Source organism: Anabrus simplex, chromosome 8, assembly GCF_040414725.1.
Source record: "Anabrus simplex isolate iqAnaSimp1 chromosome 8, ASM4041472v1, whole genome shotgun sequence".
NCBI lineage: Eukaryota > Metazoa > Arthropoda > Insecta > Orthoptera > Tettigoniidae > Anabrus > Anabrus simplex.
In genome coordinates this window covers 40,514,706-40,536,107 of record NC_090272.1, presented here as the reverse complement: position 1 = coordinate 40,536,107, position 21,402 = coordinate 40,514,706, and the positions used below count along the sequence as shown (strand labels likewise).

Here is a 21,402-nt window from a genome sequence, read left to right as displayed (position 1 = left end):
ATTATGGAAACAGGTTCTCTTTCATTTAGAATTGTGCTTATAAAACATCAGTTAACGAGTATTACTAATAGACTCCAATATCGTCTTTGACTTCTAATGTCGACGAGTGTTCGCTAGTGCACATAGCGAAAAATCTAAACCGAAGATGATTGGTCACATTCAATATAATCGCTGGAGTGCTTAAATATTGATAATGGAAAAAATTACGCACAATTAATCGCTTGTAATAATGGATGCATCAGTGATAGGGTTCTCGCTGTAACAGAAGGATAATACACAGTTTAATATAGGAATTTCCAAGGGACAGAAAAAAGTTGTCATTATAAAGGAGTTCTCGCTATATGCCGTACTCGCTATAGCAGACTTCTACTTAGCTGAAGAAGAAGCCTCTTTGTAGATTGTGGAAAACTGCAATCGGACGTTCCCTGGGTAATGACATCAATTACCGGCAGATACTTCCACTAAGGCACATTGTCAATACAATCCAATAGAACTTGTATGGGCACAGGTTAAGGGGTTCATGGCAGAAACACTACTTTCAAAATTACAGAGATGGAGAAATTAGTTCACGATGTTGTTTAAAGTATTATGGCAAAGGCATGGATGGACTGTGTTTGGCATGCTGAAACCATGATACAAAACCTGCAATGCTGAAACCATCCAGGATGATGACTTTAAATGGGATTATTATAAACAATGCTTTGGAACCCATAATTATCAACTTGCAAGGATAGGAGTGATGGAGAGGAGAACACGGAATAATAAAACGAGGTATTGTCCCCTTCAAATTTGGTGATCTTGAGAATATTTACAACAAGTTAATATTAAAAGTTTTTTTGTCCGCTGGGAGCTGTATTTGTCATTTGGGAAGCAGTCAGCGAGCTCCGAACCAGTTTTCTTCTTCATTCAGAGGGGCGAAGTATTGATCCAAGTTCGACCAGGGCAAGGTAAATCACGTGACGAGCCCGTGTGCTAACCTGCCATGCGCGAACGGCCTGACTGCCATCAAGCTTCCTAATCTAAGAGCTTCATTTCCGTATTGATTGCTACTACAACATAAAAATGATATGGAAGCCTCCACCTTATCAATACAGTGTTTTTTTACTATTAATTACAGTAAATCCAGTACTGGTTTCGACCCCTATGGGGTCATCATCAGCTGTCATATATCAAACTAGTTTCAAAAACATCACATTACAAAGCGTTGCATATGCATGAAAACTGACCCAATTTGACAAATGATTAAAAACAAGTTAAATGTTCAAATAGTAAGAATAATAAAATGGGTCCTTTCCTCTTTAACTTTAAAAGTTACATATTGTGATATTGAGATATTACAATGTTTTAAAAATTATATGTGCTTAAAAAGTTGACCCGATATAACAGGCCATTTAAAGAATGAATGAAATAGTAAAAACAAAATAAAATGGGTCCTCTTTCTACTCTAACTTGTTACATGTTTGTTGTTACTACAATATTCCTGTTGGTATGGTAAGTACACAGGTATTATGGAGTGCTGCTATTTAATGTTGAAACTTACAACAGTTTTTAGTTCGTTTCAGTGTTTCTTCTTCAGATGATTGTATAATATTGCAGGTGATATAAATATCTTGATGGTTCTAGACGTTGTTACGAAGAATTACGTCTTAATGTTGGATGCATTGTCTGCGTACTATATTCTCAGTATGTACTAAATGCTGAGTTAAAATTGCGTATAATGAGCTGAAGTTTATTTAGTTACAGCGTGAATCTTAGTATGGCATTATACTATGTCAAGTGTTAAACAATATACATTTTAATGTCTTGGGTGATAGCGTGAGGGCTTCTTTTATGTTGTAGGCCATATTGTGTTGGGTGTTGACACCAGGACCCATTTTATTTTGTTTTTTACTATTTCATTCATTCTTTATATGGCCTGTTATATCGGGTCAACTTTTTAAGCACATATAATTTTTAAAACATTGTAATATCTCAATATCACAAATGTAAATAGTAATAACTTCACAAATATCAGTGTACATAAGTAATGTAAAAAATTTTAATTGATGTTCATTAGATCAACGAAATAATGAGGTGACATGCCTCTCACAATATGTAACTTTTAAAGTTAAAGAGGAAAGGACCCATTTTATTATTCTTACTATTTGAACATTTAACTTGTTTTTAATCATTTGTCAAATTGGGTCAGTTTTCATGCATATGCAACGCTTTGTACTGTGATGTTTTTGAAACTAGTTTGATATATGACAGCTGATGATGACCCCATAGGGGTCGAAACCGGTACTGGATTTACTGTAATTAATAGTAAATAAACACTGTATTGATAAGGTGGAGGCTTCCATATCATTTTCATGTTGCCAGCAAGCTTCTCGAACAGTCAGAGCCAATTATAAGAGACTCCCGGAACCAATAATCGTCTTTGAAGAGACACGCCTCCCAAGTCAAGGATATAAAAAGCCATGTTCTAAGTAAATCACTCTCTACTCTACTCTACTCTGCGCTACTCTACTTGACTCTGCTCTACGTTATTCTGGTGTTCATCGTGACCACGTGGGAGAGAACTTTGCCGTACGAGCAAACGTTCGTTCTGCCGAATTTAGTGGAAATTATTTACTAACTCTTATGGAATAAATTCCAACCTAGAAAATCCAAGTTAAGTGTAATTATCCAGGAGAACATTCAGTAATTCTGCGTGTGTGTGTGTGTGTGTGTGTGTGTGTGTGTGTGTGTGTGTGCATATCTTAATATTTGTCGTCTCAGTTACAGCTTACACTTCTGGAATGCGACAGAAGCCATCCCGGAGATCGCAGTGCACGTCAAGATGAATAATTCTTTGACAATGCACACCTTAACTTCATCGTGGGACGTCTACTGCCGTGTCTCCATGACTTTCTAAGTATGTGAGGCGTATCTGGTCAAGAGAAGGTGACTGACTGGGGAAATGCTGGAATAACTGACTACAACCTGGGATCGAACCTCATCTAAAATTGAGTACCATTTAAAGGTTTCTTTTTCATCTTTGTAAAGCTAGATGGTCTTTTTCTTTAAATCGTAGATCTATTAGTTTGTTGTAGATAGAAGCATTTCATTTTTCCATTTTCTTGAGGTGTCATGGTAGTCGAGTTTCATGTGAGTGACTGAAATTTGGAACCTGTTAGAGTAGACGTGTAGTCTGTCTTTGAGTGAGTTCTCATGCATATGAGTTAGACATATCTAAAAATCACTGACCACGTGATAAACTTTATTTATTTGCCTGTGATACTGAAATTAATCAGATATGAATTTACGTGTATAATTTGTGAGATAGGATCGAACATAGTATCATTTTAAGATCACTTGCATTCTTTAGGATCGAGTCGTCTAATTTTACGATATTTCATGAGAATTGATAGATATAATAATCACTTGAGTAATAATAAAATCAAATAAAGATCGGGTAAAAATGGAATTAAACGGTCGTGAGCTATAACTTATCTTACATTCCTTATATGTGAGATTTAATGTGCTCTGTTCATGATGTGCCTGGAATACGGCAATCCTGCGGGATGTTAATTATGTAATTGATTAATTGGAGAATTTATTTGTGATGATTGACTTGTTCTTGTGTCTTTGGGAGCACAATGGAATTCATTGTAAGTGGAGCACGTGTTGTGTATGTATTTCACGGATAGGGAATAATAATAATAATGCGATTGAGGCTCACGAACGCGATATTTGTGACTTGTAACTCATGTGATGGTGGTGATTATGGAATTTTATTGGAATCTTCAATTATATCTCAGAAATTTAGATGAATCTCCATCGTTGTGAGGGGAATATTTCAACCCAAGTGATATCCCTAATTTCGATCACTAGCCACTATTGAAAAAAGAGTATTTTCCGTACACAAATTTATCCTCTGCAGAATGTTGACGTGACCATGCTTAAAATTAAAGAGTACTCTTATAAGGGCAGGATTCGCTGTAAATAATGTATATAAAAGTACGTGTTACCTTGTATGAATGTGATGTGTGTGTGTGTAAATATGAATATTTTCCATGTCTTTTGATTGTTCAATTTGATTTAGTCTGGTCGTGCATCTACGGCGACACAGATTATGTTCAACGTTGTGTGCCACCTTGAGAATTTATTTTTGCGCACCTTAAGGAAAAATTTAATGAGTTTTATGTCGAGGAAGACTAGAATAGGATTTTATTTTGCTGGTTATTATGATTTAAAGGAAAGATCATCTCGTTATTATTCCGCAAAGGCAAGCGATTTGTAAATGAATATTTTAATTAGCTCACACGTGATTAAGAAAATTTCCGACACATTTATATTCAAATTTCGAAATATTTTAAATTGATTTGAAAATTTGAGTGCTATGCAAATGTCAGAATTAAATGTTCACAAACGGCATAATTAACTTTAATTCTAGTAATAATGAGTCATAGTAATTAATTATCATCTCGTTATTATTCCGCAAAGGCAAGCGATTTGTAAATGAATATTTTAATTAGCTCACACGTGATTAAGAAAATTTCCGACACATTTATATTCAAATTTCGAAATATTTTAAATTGATTTGAAAATTTGAGTGCTATGCAAATGTCAGAATTAAATGTTCACAAACGGCATAATTAACTTTAATTCTAGTAATAATGAGTCATAGTAATTAATTGAAGAATAATTATTTAAAAATGTGAATTATAATTGCCATGTGGATAATTCAGTGAGATACACTAATTAGAAAACACGATCGTGTGATGATAAACGAACATGTTACACAAACAAGGTTAGAGATTATTACTAATAATAATAATAATAATAATAATAATAATAATAATAATAATAATAATAATAATAATAATAATAATTAATTATAAAATTTTGAAATTAATTTTGATTTTTACTAAAGCTTCTACTGGTGTAATTGACGAATATTATACACTTTAAATGTTGAGATTTATCAGGATTCAGCTTTGACCACGTGTTGAGATTACTGCAAATTCATGGAACCTTTAGCAACTTTTCCTGTGGAACATTAAGCGAGACAGCTATCCAATAGTTTTGTAAAAACCTTTGTTGAAGTCTTTGAACTTTTCCAGCTAAATATTTAAATTGTAAAGGCAGAAAAGGCCTAATTTTTCTTTGTTAATTTTCATTCCAGAACAGTAAGGCTGAATAAAATGTGACATTTCATTGTATATCACATTTGAATTTGTATTGAACAGGTAGAAAATCATATACTTTCATCTCTTAATTGTAAGGCTGGAGGACGAGAAATACATGTGGTTCTCAAATACTACTGAAGAATAAAATATTATGAAAGTTTGTTGTAAAACAAAATTCAGCAAGGATTTTTTTTTTGTTGTTGTTGTTGTGAAATGCTTATGTTAATAAATGTAAGTGTTGTTTTAAAATTTCATTTATTTTTGCTTGGTCATCAACCCCTTTTTACCCTTAAATGCCTCTAGAAAACGGAAGCCATGAACAAACGGTCCACCTCGGGATCTCTCGCTCAATGGCTGGGCTTAGCCAGGCAATAATGGGGGCAGTATGTTGGAGTTATTTTACTTATAATCTCTGACAGCGTCAAGCTCGTAATCTTCATCGCACGAGTTATGCATTTTAACCAGCAATAATAGCTCTGTGCCTTTGTGAAGCCGAGCATGGGATTGCCTTACTGGCTAACTAGCATTAGCCATTACAATTTCAGACCCTGGAGCTCTCTCACTCTGCTATCCATGTATCCTTCACAGAGTGCAGTGGCATGTCATGTGCGGTTGCAGAGATTTTGTCATGCTCGTCTATCCTGTGCTACCTGCATTGCATGATGTACAGGCCTCCCAACCAACTCCTTCAACTAGTCTATGCACCTTGCTGGAGCTCTTCCTCGGATCCTTCTTCCTTGCACTTTGCTCTCTACAATCAGCTTCTCCATAACTCCACTCCTCCTTGAAATGTGGCCAAAGTATCGCAAATAGGCCTGGCTAATCTTCTTCATGAGCCTGTCCTCGATCTTGACCTTTTCCAGGACAGAAGCATTTATCCGGTGCTCAGTCGAGGATACTCTTAGAACTCGGCAGTACTACCACATTTCCATCACTTCAATCTTCTTCCTGTTATCTTAAAAATGTCCAGGTTTCAGTTGTGTATGTGGCGATGGGTAAACCAGAACACTTACCAGACTGAGTTTGATCTTATTAGTGATGGCTCTGTCTTCCCAGATCTTCGTCAACTTCACCGACACATCGCGTGCCATTGCAAGGTCCCCATTGTTTGTTATTAGGGCACCAAGATAAATTAATCTGCTCACCACCTCCAAGCCTCCTATTTGTCTCAGATGCGGCATGTTCGTTGTTTGCCCGGTCCATGATTATGACCTTTGGCTTGCTAATGTTGATCACCATTCCACACTCTCCACTTATGATCTGGTTTCCCTGGCGTTTGGTGCTATGATGAGGGTATCGTCTGCATATCTCAAGCTGCTGCTGCTCATCTGTCTTCCTACTCGAATGCTTCCTTCCCAGTCTTCCAGCAACTTCTTTATAATGTGCTCTGAGTAGATATTATAGTGCAACGGCCTTGAATGGTCCTGAGAGAGCATCGCTGAAGGGAAAATGGGACTTGTTGATACCAAAAAGTGCCTCGACTAGATTAATGAGGTACTGGATAAAAATTGTCACTGCTTTCATTTCACTACCATAGTCACTGCTGCTGTTATGTTTGGATCTTAAACACTAATTTGCTTCGAGGAATGCATCCAAACAAATTATTAAATGGCTGCCCTTACCAGTCAGAAATTTCAGACCCCACAAGCCATCATATGGCTTCCAGTGAGTACTTCTGGTATGGTTCTAATTTATTCCAGTTTAATCTAAATAATAAATTTGGGCATTTCCTTCTTGTCTAATGTGGCCCTTGTAGCAGCGATATCAGAATGTTCCATTAGGAACTTTCTTCCATCATTACACTTCACACAGTATATCTAAAACCCGTACCGTTTAAGATACGTAACACTGACAAAATATCTCCCTGGAATTGCACAGAATTGTCTTTTTTGAATAGCCACCACCAATTTCTTCGCTGCTGGAAATTCACCAGCAGCATATAATGTCATGTATTTTGCACCTAAGAACATCCTGATCAAAACCATTTAAATTCGTCACAGTCTCTTTCACATCCGTGATGTTTACTTAGGGACTGTAACGAACATTACAGTAAAACCTCGTTAATTCAAAGTCGTTGGGACCCAAAAATCGGACTTCGAATTACGTGATTTTGAATTAACCGCCAACTCCTAATCCAGAAATGCTAACCCTTGCCGCGTAAAAAAAAAAAATTCTAAGTCCTGTACTACATGCAGTTAACCTTGATTCATAGTTTAAACCTTTGAAATGCCACGGAAAAAAACTATTTCCATAATGTATCCAATAAGGTGCATTTATAGTATTCAAATTCACAAAACAGTATTCACTTGGATAACTCACTGACAAACATAACCTCACGCAACAAAAGAAAAGAAAAAAAAAGAAAAAGCATAATTAAAAAACGGAGAAATTTATGCTGGCACCCCGGAGCAAGTCCTTTATTCATTGGATTACTGAACTGAACGGATTTTACATGTCCTGAACGTGCACCGAAAGTGCCCGATGCCCTTAAAACATCGTGGCTTATCGAACTTCCCTATGACGAGGGGAAGAAGTCTCTCAATTCCGTGTGCATTGCAGCACAGTGAAATGGTCCCACATGTAAGATTCCCGGCTGTCACTTCCCTCCTATAAAACTGTAAGACCGTTTGGGCTCCGTATAATAAAAAACAATGCAGTTTCATTAACATTATTATTTGGTGCGTACGAATTGATTATATGAGCCATGCTTTTTCGCCAACTGTCGGCATAGCCGGTGTTCGCTGATTCTGCTTCTCCGCACACTGCCTGCTACGTGATATTATGGTGTTCCTTAAAACGCTGAATACAAAAGAATTACAATTTTACACAAACTTAGCAAATATGAAGCACACTGTAGACACACCGAAGTGAGTGAAAGTACTGAAATCTACCCCAGCATGTTCCGGAAGAGGTGTTCTATTATAACGCGGATAAATTTCAAATTTAAATTACTCTAAAAAAAACTATTTTTTAAATGTCAAGGCAGTTTGGCAGTTTTGAATTAAAAGTCTGAATTTCGGTAATGGGACCAACATTGTTCTTCGAATTACGAATTATCCGTATTTCGAATTAAACAATTTAAATAACATGCAAAACCATACCTTATGTTTCCTGAAATGAGAGCTTCTTCGAATTAGGCGGAATTTTGAATTAACCGATTTTGAATTATCGAGGTTTTACTGTATTTATTTTCTTTAATTATTCTCTGTACAGTTCTAAGGGTAATATTACACGCTTCAACCCCCTTCAACATGGCTGTGAAACTTGGACCCTCTACAATCAGGATATTAAAACTTTAGAGCGCTTCCACCTGCAAAATCTTGGATCCATCTTGAACATCAAATGGGAGGATTATGTCATCAATCTTGCAGTTCTTGAGAAAGCGCATGCTATAAGCATTGAAGCTACCACCACTGGCCACCATCTCAGATGGATAGGGCATGTCCGTCGCATGAGTAAAACCAGGCTACCTCGTCAACTCCTGTATGGTGAACTCTGCTCTGGCACAAGACTTCATAGAGCCCCTTTGAGGCGTTTCAAGGATCACCTAAAGCATACTATGAAAAGAGCTGGAAATATAATACCAACTATATTGGCATTATAAATTTATTCATTCAGAACAAATATTTCACATTCCCTATGGGAATCATCATCCTTATACACAGAGATGGAATTAACATTAAATCCTGGGATACGCTTGCTGAGAATCGTACACTTTAGCGCCACACTGTTTCTACATCAGTTACGGTGTTCGAAGAGAAACAATGACGATGTCAAGAGGATAAACGACAAGCACAGAAGCTCCGTCAAGCTCAGCCCTGTCCTCCCCCATTCCATGTGATCTGTGTGGACGTATGTTTCATGCCAAGATTGGACTACTAAGTCATATGAAACACATTCACAAAGTATTGCGAGTGTGGAAATCTAAACTGCTGAAGAACATGTTTACTCGGATACGAGTTGCAGCTGACGACAATACGCTTCAGCTGTTTGTTCCTGTGACTTGGCAATGTCAGAGTCTGATTTTGGCTTGAAGTACTCATATACATTAAACACTTGATCTTTGGCTTGCTTATGCAGAACCTTATGCTTATGCTGTTCACCTTGCATAATTTAACACACAATTAATGTCGTGAAATAACAAAGGTTCACTTCATATAAACTTTACATTGAGTATTTACCTAGCCATCACAAGATTTATGACATTTTCTAAGCTAATTAGCTTTCTGAGGAGTAATGACTTAACTGCGCCGAACCTTGCTGAACTGGGCTGTCAACGATCATACCACACACAATATATATTCTACGAGAAGGGGTCTCATTTTTTGTCCAGTGTGCTTCAGCATATATACAGTACAGTAACTGTTTTGCTAGCGGTTTAATGTCACGTCAACACATCAAAGGTTTTTGGTGACTGAAGGGTAGGAAAGGGCTAGGAATGAAAAGGTAGCAGCTGAAGTGGTGGTGGTGGTGGTGGTGGTGGTGATTTTATATATATATATATTTTTTAGTTTTTCTTTTTTGCTAGTGGCTTTATGTCGCACAGACACAGATAGGTCTTATGGCGACGATATGATAAGGCCTAGGAGTTGGAAAGAAGTGGCTGGGGCCTTAATTAAGGTACAGCCCCAGCATTTGCCTGGTGTGAAAATGGGACACCACGGAAAACCATCTTCAGGGCTGCCGACAGTGAGATTCGAACCCACTATCTCCCGGATGCAAGCTCACAGTCATGTGCCTCTAACCGCAAGGCCAACTCGCCCGGTGATTACTGTTTTAAGAGAAAGTACAACTAGGCAACCCTCCTCTATATAACACTAATTAGAGGACACATATGGAAGGGATCCAACACTTCAAAAAATGAAGGTATCAGCTAAAGAAAGACAAGGTCCATGAAGAGCATGAAAATGAAAACTCGCTAGGCCTCGAGTGCTCTAATACTGTTGGGGTAGGAAAGGAAGAAGAGTTGACCAGGGGAGGTCGGATATGAAAGCTAGAAGACCCTCTTAGAACTGCCAAAGCAAGGTCAGGCACACAGTAACGTGTAACCCTTTTACTATAGGTTCTCACAAAAGCATGCACATCACTATAGGTTGCCTCAAAATTATGTATATCACAGAATTTAAGCCAGCCGATGTAATCAGCTCTGGCAACTTCCGACTGAATTTTTAAAGGGCGACCCGATTGGCTTTGGCAATTTAAAGGGCGGGTGCTCGCACTACTACTGCCTGGTTCCAAGAGGGTTAAAGGTCTCATTAGTATTGGAGTTATTTAACTGATAGAGTTTGCATACAACTTAAGGGTCTGTCAGGATTTAAACACCCTTCTTACCAAGTACAGGGTTAAACGTGATTTCTACACCTTTAAACATTTGTAAATTCTGCAAAATCGTTTATATCGTTCATGCAGGAGAAACCTTAAATTTATAGGACAATTTAAAAGTTTCCTTAAAACTTATTTTTTGGTTTTTGTTCTTTGTCTTCTGGCAATCTGCAATGCCAAAAGAAATTTAAATACAAAATTAGAAGGAAATAGGAAGAGAGAGGAAGAAAAATATTAAATAGAAAGAAAAAGTGAAACTAGGTCCATCTGAACCACTTGTTAAATTAACATACCTCTGACATACCTGACTCCAATTCGTTTGAATATGCTGTTATATGTCGTACTAACAACTTCATACGTCTCTCTTGCTTTCTCTTCAGACGTATCAAACGTGTAGAGGTCTTTCATATAAAATTCTTTTCCTCTGAGCAGTCCAAACCGCGGCTTCATTTCATCCCGAAACTTGCTTGTAACTTGGTAAAGACGAACAGGTAACTGGCGATAGGATAACTGAGTGACCGATGCCAACAATTCCGTGACAGCTTCTTCGTGAGTCTAGAAAGACAAGAACAGAATAAACTTTGCTCTATTAACAAGAAAGCATTAGCGTAATAAAAAGAGAGAAGCAAGTGCTACGTACGGGGCTGAGGACAAAGTCCTTGTCGTGGCGATCCTTCAATGTGAACAGTTCGTCGGCAGCGGTGTCCCAACGACCTTGTGACAAAAAGATACATGTCTTCTCTTATGACAAAGTATTTTATTTTTAAATACCCTCAAGTATTCAAAAATGTCAGTTATCTTGTGTTATGATCAGTATTCCAAGTAAACCTACTCTTTAATCTTAAAGCAGGAGCTAAGATATTACAAGACACATGTACCTAATCAGCATTACAGAAACTTCATAGTGTACAACAGTCATTTATAACAGATATCAAAATGTGGTACAGACAGATGTCATGTATGCTAGAGTAATGACAAGTAACATGAGTCATCTATCTGCAAAACCATTCATCTCCAAATGGTTACATTTTACAGGAAACCGAAAAAACATATAAAATCTAAATAATGTAGAATGATATATTTTTTTTTTTTTTTGCTAGTGGCTTTACGTTGCACCGACAGAGATAGGTCATATGGTGACGATGGGATAGGAAAGGTCTAGGAGTTAGAAGGAAGCAGCCGTGGCCTGAATTAAGGTGGTGTGAAAATGGGAAACCACAGAAAACTATCTTCAGGGGTGCCGACAGTGGGATTCAAACCCACTATCTCCCGGATGCAAGCTCACAGCCGCGCACCTCTAACTGCATGGTCAACTCGCCCAGTACAATGATTTTTATTTGTTTAATTGCTTATAAACAGCATTGTAATGAACGTTATAGAATACCAATGTTCCATTTGTATAATTATTTGGAATATTTAAATTTCAAATTTGGAGATGGCTGGGTTTGCAATAAACGAAAGCAACTGAAGGAATGAAAATGAACAAAAAAATGCTTTATTTGAAAGTTAACCATTTTTTTTTTAACCATTGGCCTTACGTCGCACTGACACAGATAGGTCTTTATGGCAATGATGAGATAGGAAAGGCCTAGGAGTGGGAAGGAAGCGGCTGTGGCCTTAATTAAGGTACAGACCCAGCATTTGCCTGGTGTGGAAATGGGAAACCACGGAAAACCATATTTCAGGGCTGCCGACAGTGAGGCACGAACCCACTATCTCCTGGATGCAAGCTCACAGTTGCAGGCCCCTAACCGCAAGGCCAACTCGCCCGGTTTAACCGAAATCAATACAGTGTAAAAAGCCAATGTATTTACACAAAATGAACTTGAATTAAACATTGATTACTGCCATTGGCTACATTGTGGTCACATGCATTTTCCCCAACTTCTGGGTTGTTTTGTGGAAGGTTATTTTTAACTTCAATGAGTTCTTTGTAAAACTTTAGCACTTCTACATTTCACCACTGAGTCCTAAAATGTTTAGTCAACAGAGATTCAACGTCTTTTGCCTAACTCCAATTTTTGATTAAGTAAATAAGCTGGTTAGGGGCTGAGTTCGCAGCTAATAATTTGCTGTCTTGTGTGAAAGTGGACAAAGAACACATTCAGCACAAAAAATGGTCTTGCAAATAGACAACTCATATATACATCCAAGATTCAATCATACCATGTCCATTTACTAGTGAACAAGCTTTATGTAGAGGAAGATTTGGATAACAATACAACAAACTTGGAAGACTGTCGATCCCAGAGAAGTCTGTAAGCTAAGTAACACAGTTTGAATCAATACTTAAATCCTCCTCATTTAAAGTATTGGACTGTATCAAGGGTCAGCCCTAAGTCATTTAAAGTTATCAGAGAGGTGCTGACCAAAGAGGAGAGAGGGACCATTCTGGACAATATTACATGCAGATGACGTAAATCAAGAGAAGAGGTAGCAACCAAGCTAGAACGGTAAGGAAGGGTTCTGGAAGAAACCGGTATGAAGCTGACCCGAAGTAAGACCAAGTATCTATACTGTAAGGCAGAAGAACAAGCGCAAGCCCTGGAATTGCATGGTAATGTCAACAAGATGGTTAATGAGTTTTGTTATAACTGGGCTTGATTATAGCAGAGGATGTTTTAACAGAAGTGGCTTCCAGAATCCAAACAGGGTGGAGGATCTGGACACAGCTGTCAGAAGTGCTGTGCGATACGAAGCTGCCGTTCAATCTAAAATAAATCATTTGCAGGAAAGCCAAAAGGCCAGTTATGTTGTATGCTATTGAAACGGTACCTCTAAGGAAAAATTATGGCAGCAGATCAGAGGTAGCAGGAATGAGGATGCTTCAACAGATGTGCGGTGTCACCAGAAAAGATCGTCTTCAATATGTCCATGTACAGGTCACAATGAAAAGTACCAAAACATAACAAAGATTCAGGAGGCAAGTTTAAGATTGTTTGGTCATCTAATGAGAAGGGACAATGACTATGTGGGCAAAAGATGGTGTGCATGCATGATAAGGCAAAGAGGAAGTGACGGTGTCCAAAGAAGACATGGATGGACCTCGTAGGGCAAGATCTGAAGAAAAAGAACTTCAATATTGAAATACCGGTAGTTCATAAGAGATCAAGAGAGGAGAGTCAATAGGAACAGTGACTCTGCACAGTGCAGGAAGAGCTGTGGAAGATGATGATGATTCCCTCGATTTTAAATAATAAATATTCACTAGAAATCATAATGTGATATGCTATTACACCAGGATGAAGACTGCACCCCGTAAGAAGTAATAACAGCTGTCAGGAATGAATAAGCTAGGCAAAGGGAGAGAAAGAAAGAGGATTAAAAAAAAAAAAATCTAATAACTACAAATACCTGTTTCTCATTTTAGCTTTAGCCTGCCTAACCTAGAGCAGGGTCCCATTAATCCGGAAAGTCAGTTAATCAGAAATAAAATTTAAAAAGAATCTACCAAAGTTGTAATAAACTGAAGAAATGCATTTGTACGGTATTTTTATTATTCATGTATGAAATCAATATAAAATAATACTGCAATCTGTGCTGTAATAGTATTTCGAGGCATCAAAGTAAAAAGTAATGGTATACAATGTAGCAAAGTTAGTCAGGTTTGGTAACACAGAAATGAATAAAACACAACACTCCACAAATATCAGTCACTAATTACTTCTCTTTACAAAGTCAGTCATTCCCGTTTGCTTATTCCATGCAAAACTTTGCAGTTACAGTGCAATGCTGGATTTCATAACAAATTTCTGATAGTCCCAAAATTTGCCAAACCAAACACGCCCCAGTCGCAATTAGTTCAGATTAGAGGTAGCGTACTCTACTGTATAAACATATCGGCATACAAAATAAACAGACTGTGAAAGTAACACTTCAATGTTCCTAAGAGGATCATAGCTTTCATCAGTCTGTATCTCTTCCTGTGGCCTTGGAAAAAAAAAAACTGTTAAAGGTAAATTGTACCAATCTTACCTCATATTACTTGTACGAAGGTGAAGTGTTTTGCAAGGGACCTACCATCTTGCCGCTAGAAATATACTTAATTTCATAACTACATAACTCATACAACATTTTCCATACCTTTCCAACTGCCACTGCCTGAAATTAATGGATTATAGCATAACTTTCAGAATTCAATGGAGATATATGTCATTACCAACTATGGCATCATGAAAACTTCTAAATGAAATGTAATCCCTTACACATTGCTTCGTTTGACATATATGCTGTACACAAACCAATCATGATAAAGTACCGTAATATCCACATACACCTAAGCAAAGTTTAACCCCTTACACCTCATGTCATGAAACAATCAATATCATCATAATACAATAATCTTAAAAGGAAATGATTCTGGTCCCACCTTGTTCATTACCAGTACCAATCAGATCCTTAAACTTATCATTGTTATTATTATTATTATTATTATTATTATTATTATTATTATTATTATTATTATTATTATTATTATTATTATTAACATTTATTTACAAATTATAAAATGTTGACAGATGTTTCATCCTTGTTTATAAGACTTCTTCAACCATTACACTTGATAAAATATATAGATACACAATTAAGAAAAAAAATCATACACAATTAGGAATTTTTTAAAAAAAGTTAAAAGGCTTTAAGAATCTGACTGATACTGAACAAGCTAGGACCAGAATCATTTCCTTTTGAGATTCATCATCATCATAATCATTTCCCCTTATCCAGCTCCTGCAGGGTCGGGGTATTTATGGCACTTCTCCATTTTCCTCTTTCCTTCCACCATCTTGACCAGTCTAAATTTCATCTTCTTATGCCGGTCTTCACTGATTCAATCACCTTGTTCTAGGTCTTCCTCTTGCTCTCTTGCCCTCACACTTTGCCTCCAGCATCTGTCTTGGAAGTCTATTCTCCTCTATCCTCTTTACATGTCCAAACCACCTTAGTTTATTCCTTTCAATTCTCTCATTTAGTTTTCCAATCTCAACTTCATTCCTAACATCTTCATTTCTCACTCTGTCTTTCCTTGTCTTTCCTATCATACTTCTTAGGAATTTCATTTCACTGGCTTGAATTCTACTCTCTTGCCTGCTAGTCAAAGTCCAAGTCTCAGCTGCATAAGTCAGTATGGGTACATAGTACATTATCTCTTTATTTTTCCTGGGTACTTCTTTGCTCCAAACAAGTTTTCTTACACGTTGGTAGAATGCATTGCCCTGCTGTACCCTCCTGCTAATCTCCGTGCCCACCCTAGCATTTTGCATTAATTCACTCCATGGGTGTTTAAAGCTGTCCATAATTTCCCGACTTTTGACTTCCAATTTTTACAGTGTCCTTTCCTTGCCTTTCCTCTCTAGACATCACCACAGTCTTCCTTTTATTTGTACTGATTTTCATGCCATACTTCTCAATTTTTTCGTTCAGTATATCTAGTTGTTGTTGCACTTCTTTGCTGTTTTTTCCCCAGATCACATCATCATCTGCAAATAGCAGTATCTTCATCTCTTTATCTCCATAGGCTTCCTTGTTTCCTTTACAATTTCATCCATGACCATAACAAACAAAAGAGGTGACAGCACACTCGCCTGTCTTAGTCCAGTCTTAATTCCTAAACTATTCTGTCCTTCCAACTGGGGTCAGTACTCTGCTAAGACAAATTGTTGTACATTGCTTGCACCATTTCTAACATTTCTATTCCAAGTCTCTTTTTAACCATGGCTTCCTAAACCTTCTCTCTGGGGACAGTATCTAATGGCTTTCCTATACCTATAAATTCATGACCAGATCCTTTCCATATTCCCAGTTCTTTTCCATCAACTGTCTCATGCTAAAGATTGGGTCCTCTGTAGGTCTTCCACTCCTGATGCCAAAATGTTCCTCTTGTAACTCTCCTTCAATCTTTCTTCTCATTCTTCTTTCTAATATCCTTTCCAGTATTTTAACTACCTGCAAAATAAGTGTGATTTCTCTATAATTACCACAAACTTTCTTGTCCACTTTCTTAAACACTGGTATTATTATCACTTTTTTCCAGTCTTCTGGTACACATTTGTGTTTCCACATACACTTGCATGAAGCCCTCAAAACCAGGTAAAAATCCCTGACCAGGCCGGAAATCAAACCCGGTGCCTCCGGGTAAGAGGCAGGTATGCTACGCCTACATCGCACGGCTGGCACGATAAGGAAATAAATAAGATTAAATACAACAAGAATTACCTGAGGCTTTCCACAACTCTCCAGGTGTCAGCAAAGGCAACAGTAGTTTCTGAGCACCAATGTCCATCATTTCCTCGTCCACAATCGCAATCAACTTCTGGAATGCTCGCTCTCCCAGGGGCAGCAGATAGAAGGTGCCAGGACTGGAAGAGCGTATGATTCCCAAGTCAAGCATCAACTGAAAAACATACGTGCAAGTAAATAGCTTCGTAAGAACATCGGCAAATGTACTGTGTCTGATCACAAGGATCCTGTTGTTGTTTTTGTTTGAGTCATCACTCATCAGTCCATAGACTGGTTTGATGCAGCCCTCCATAACACCCTATCCTTGCTAAACTTTTCATTTTTACATAACTACTACATCCTATATCTGCTTGTCATATTCATACCTTGGTCTACCCCTACCGTTCTTACCACCTACACATCCCTAAAAAATCAACTGCACAAGACCTGAGTGTCTTAAGATGTGTCCTATCATTCTATCTCTTCTTCTGGTCAAATTTAGCCACATCGATCTCCTCTCACCAATTCGATTCAGTATCTCTTCATTCGTGATTCTGTCTACCCATCTCATGTTCAGCATTCTTCTGTAACACCCCATTTCAAAAGCTTCTATTATCTTTCTTTCTGGGCTAGTTATTGTTCATGTTTCACTTCCATACAATGCAATGCTCCTGACAAAAGTCTTCAAAAACATCTAATTCCTATAAGAATGCTCTGACAGCTGATGGTGGAGCTGTTGGAGATCCAACCAACCCTTGGGCTGACGATACAATATACATACCTGAAAACAAAGTATCTTAGATATACAAATTTAATTACCCTTATCACATGCATCGCCTTACACAGTGAACGTCAGGATCTCTATGGTGACTGATGGTGCTGATTATTTATTTTCAGGGAAAGATCAACTAGAAAACTATTTATCTTAACTCTAGTAACAAGAGAAAAGGAACCAGGTCTGAGCCTTTGAAGAACAAAAGAAATGCTGAGAGAAACTGAAGGGCCCTGAAAGGCATGAAAATCAAGGGCTTAACACATCTCATAAATATAATACCAGTGGTGTCAAAAAAGAACATGAACTGGCCAAGGACAGCCGAATAAGAAACACTGAAAGAGAAGAGCTTTAGATAAGTGGAACAAATGCCAGAGTCAGCTAGCGGCCCCGAATTTGTCAACCAATGCTCCCCTGTTGAAAGCCACAGACGAGTCACCCGTTTCAGTCGCCTCTTATAACAGCAGGGGACGCTGCTGATGTGTGCAATACTCCTAGCCACATGGTATCATAATCTTTATGGATATGTGATGAACGGAAACACACATCTGATTAATACGTAACCATTCATTGGTCTCAATAACATGCTTTGTACGTAGCTATTTTTGTTTAGTATATTAGAGCACACAAGCAAGACTGTAGCTTATGAGATTGTTAATAAATATCTGAATCAAATTATGAGACCACATACGAGTAAAAGAAAAGCTTTAACTTTCATTACTCTATCCCAGGCAGCTTTGGGCTTGCTGAAGCCATCCAGGCTCATTTTGTAATATTATTGTTCTTATGTCCCATTAACTACTTTCTGACGGTTTTTGGAGATGCCAAGGTGACGGAATTTTGTCCCACGGAAGTTCTTTTACGTACCAGTAAATCTACTGACACAAGGCTGACGTATACGAGCACCTTCAAATACCACCGGACTGAGCCAGGATCATACCTCCCATGTCCGACTCTTTGGCTGAATTGTCAGCGTACTGGCCTTCGGTTCAGAGGTTCCCGGGTTCGATTCCCGGCCGGGTCAGGGATTTTAACCTTCATTGCTTAATTCCAATGGCCCGGGGGCTGGGTGTTTGTGATGTCCCCAACATCCCTGCAACTCACACACCACACATAACACTATCCTCCACCACAATAACACGCAGTTACCTACAAATGGCAGATGTCGCCCACCCTCATCGGAGGGTCTGCCTTACAAGGGCTGCACTCGGCTAGAAATAGCCACACGAAATGATTACACCTCCCATGTTGGTGTCAAAAGGCCAGAACCGCATGGTTACATCTCGAGTGAAATATGAAATAGGACAACCCAAGCCCTAAGACAACTAGGCCCTACAACACCAGCATTACCAAGCGAAAGGAAGGGGTCAGACACTTCTAAAAATGATGGTATCGGCCAAAGGAAGACAAGGGCCACGAAGGGCATGAAAATGAAAGATTCCCTAGGCCTAGAGTGCTCTAATACCATCGGGATTGGAAAAGAACAAGAGTTAACCAAGGGAGGTCGGATAAGATAGATGAAACTGGAGAGCTCATTTTGTTTTGGGTGTTTAAGACCGGATGTCTTTCCCCATGCCACATATATTTTTGGCTGAAAATTGCAACCTGGGATTGATCGGAATTTGAACCACAGCTATTCAGATGAAAAGCCAGCAGCTAAGCACCCCCCACTCCCGCCCAGATCCCATGTATGTATGTATGTATGCATGCATGCATGTATGTATGTACTCTACCTAATAAAAAGTATCCGGACACCCATATGTCTATACACCCATATGTAATGCGGAATTGAACCCTAGATGTCACGAGAGGCGAACCCGCCAGTATAAAAGGAGGTGGGGAGTATAGTGTAGTCAATAGAGAAGCAGTGACAGCAGAATGGATGGGTCAGGAGAGGTCAGAGGCTGTTTTTAAATATTTTTTTTACAACTGGCTTTACGTCGCACCGACACATATAGGTCTTCCATCTTTGAGCCTTTGAAGAACAAAAGAAATGTTGAGAGAAACTGAAGGGCCCTGAAAGGCATGAAAATCAAGGGCTTAACACATCTCATACATGTAATACCGGTGGTGTCAAAAGAGAACATGAATTGACCAAGGACAGCCGAATAGATTTTTTTTTTTTTTTTTTTTTGCTATTGGCCATACGTCACACCGACACAGGTAGGCTTTGTCTTATGGTGTCGATGGGACAGGAAAGGGCTAGGACTGGGCAGGAAGCGGCCGTGGCCTTAATTAAGGTACAGCCCCAGCATTTGCCTGGTGTGAAAATGAGAAACCAAATAGGAGAGACTGAAAGAGAAGAGCCTTAGATAAGTGAAACAAATGCCATAGTCAGCTAGCGGCCCCGAAGATGGTTTTCCGCGGTTTCCCATTTTCACAACAGGCAAATGCTGGGGCTGTACCTTAATTAAGTCCATGGCTGCTTCCTTCCCATTCCCAGGCCTTTCCTATCCCATCGTCGCCATAAGACCTATCTGTGTCGGTGCGACGTAAAGCAAATGGCTATTTCATACAGGTGTCTGGATACTTTAGATCAGGTAGTATATGTATGTATGTATATATGTATGTTGAGCAGTCAGCCTAAAGGTTGGTTGCATCCTCAACAGCTCCACAGATGACCTATGCGTCCCTGAAGAGGCATGCTTGGCAAGTGAGTTAGTTTCCTGTTGTTCATTGCCGAGCCATAGGTGTTGGTGTTGATTATTGTTTTAAGAGGAAGTACAACTGGGTCGTACTCGAGGTTGAAATAACCGGGAAATGAAGTAGCTGTACATATTAGTTCTCCGCATGATTACATCTCGAGTGAAATATGAAACAGGACAACCCAAACCATAAAACAACTACAAAACTGGCATTACCTAGCAAAGTGGTCAGACACTTAGAAAAATGAAGGTATCGGCCAAAGGAAGCCAAGGGCCACGAAGGGCGTGAAAATGAGACTCCCTTGGCCTAGAGTGCTTAATACCGTCGGGATCGGAAAGAAACAAGAACTGACCAAGGGATGTCGGACAGGATAGATGAAAGTGGGGAGCCTGGCAGAAGTGGAAGCAATGCCAAGACTGAGCTACGGGCCCTGTAGCTGCCTCTTACGACAGGCAGGGGTTACCGTGGGTGTTATTCTAGCGCCCCCACCCACTGAAATGCACGCACCAAACGACGCTATTAGCAACTTTTCACACCACTCATAACAGGTCCTGGCACTTCTATCATCCCTCATACACTTGCATTTTGTCCAAGACGGAGACAGGTCCATGAAAGGAACAATGTTTTTTCTAACCCATACTAAAATACAAACGGAAAGCATGCCATAAGTAGACATAAGAAGATATTTACACCTACCTTCTGACTTCTAGATGTAATGTCAGATTTCACTTCTGCATCCTTGGGGACAATATTTTGAGGTTGAAATAACCGGGAAATAAAGTTCCGGTACACATTAGCTCTCCGCATGATTACGTCTCGAGTGAAATAGAAAACAGGACAACCCTAACCATAAAACAAATACAAAACCGGCATTACCGAGCCGCACTGCCGCAGTTCGTATACACAGAATACAAACAGGGTCGCCAATACACAAATAATGATTTACCCTTATCGGATATCAGAGCCAACTACAGTATAAAAAAATAGTCGGCTATGTCGGATATAACAATAGTTTTATTACAGCCAAATGGCTATGTAAGTAAGTACATTCATTTTAACATTTCCAAGCCACATAGGTCTCATTCTTCTGAACAGAACTTAATCAACGATTTCCCTCTATTAGGACATGTTAAGACGTGGTATCTATCACATTCACGATCGCACAATTTACACATGCATCCGAATTCAGGTTCATGAAATGTTTTGGTTTTGCAAAGCTTTAAGTGAAAACCATGAACAGCCAATCTAATTACAATATGTCTTCATTCGTATGTAGTTCGCTTCCATCCATCC

At 38.7% G+C, this 21,402-nt stretch overlaps 1 protein-coding gene across 2 annotated transcripts in view; it reads right to left on the bottom strand.

The window, feature by feature from the left end:
* Window positions 1–20,987, bottom strand: part of ProRS-m (prolyl-tRNA synthetase 2-like protein, mitochondrial) — a 114,754-nt gene extending 93,767 nt beyond the window's left edge. For both annotated transcript variants that reach the window (XR_011018651.1, XM_067152128.2), the window contains exons 1-4: window positions 20,806–20,987; window positions 16,689–16,866; window positions 11,116–11,189; window positions 10,769–11,030 (exon numbers count right to left, since the gene is read on the bottom strand). Coding sequence is in view for 1 of the 2 variants with exons in the window: in XM_067152128.2 (XP_067008229.1) it covers window positions 10,769–11,030; window positions 11,116–11,189; window positions 16,689–16,866; window positions 20,806–20,916 (625 nt within the window). In the remaining variant the exon portion in view is untranslated. The remainder of the gene's footprint in view (window positions 1–10,768; window positions 11,031–11,115; window positions 11,190–16,688; window positions 16,867–20,805) is intronic.
* Between the last annotated feature and the right edge of the window lie 415 nt (window positions 20,988–21,402).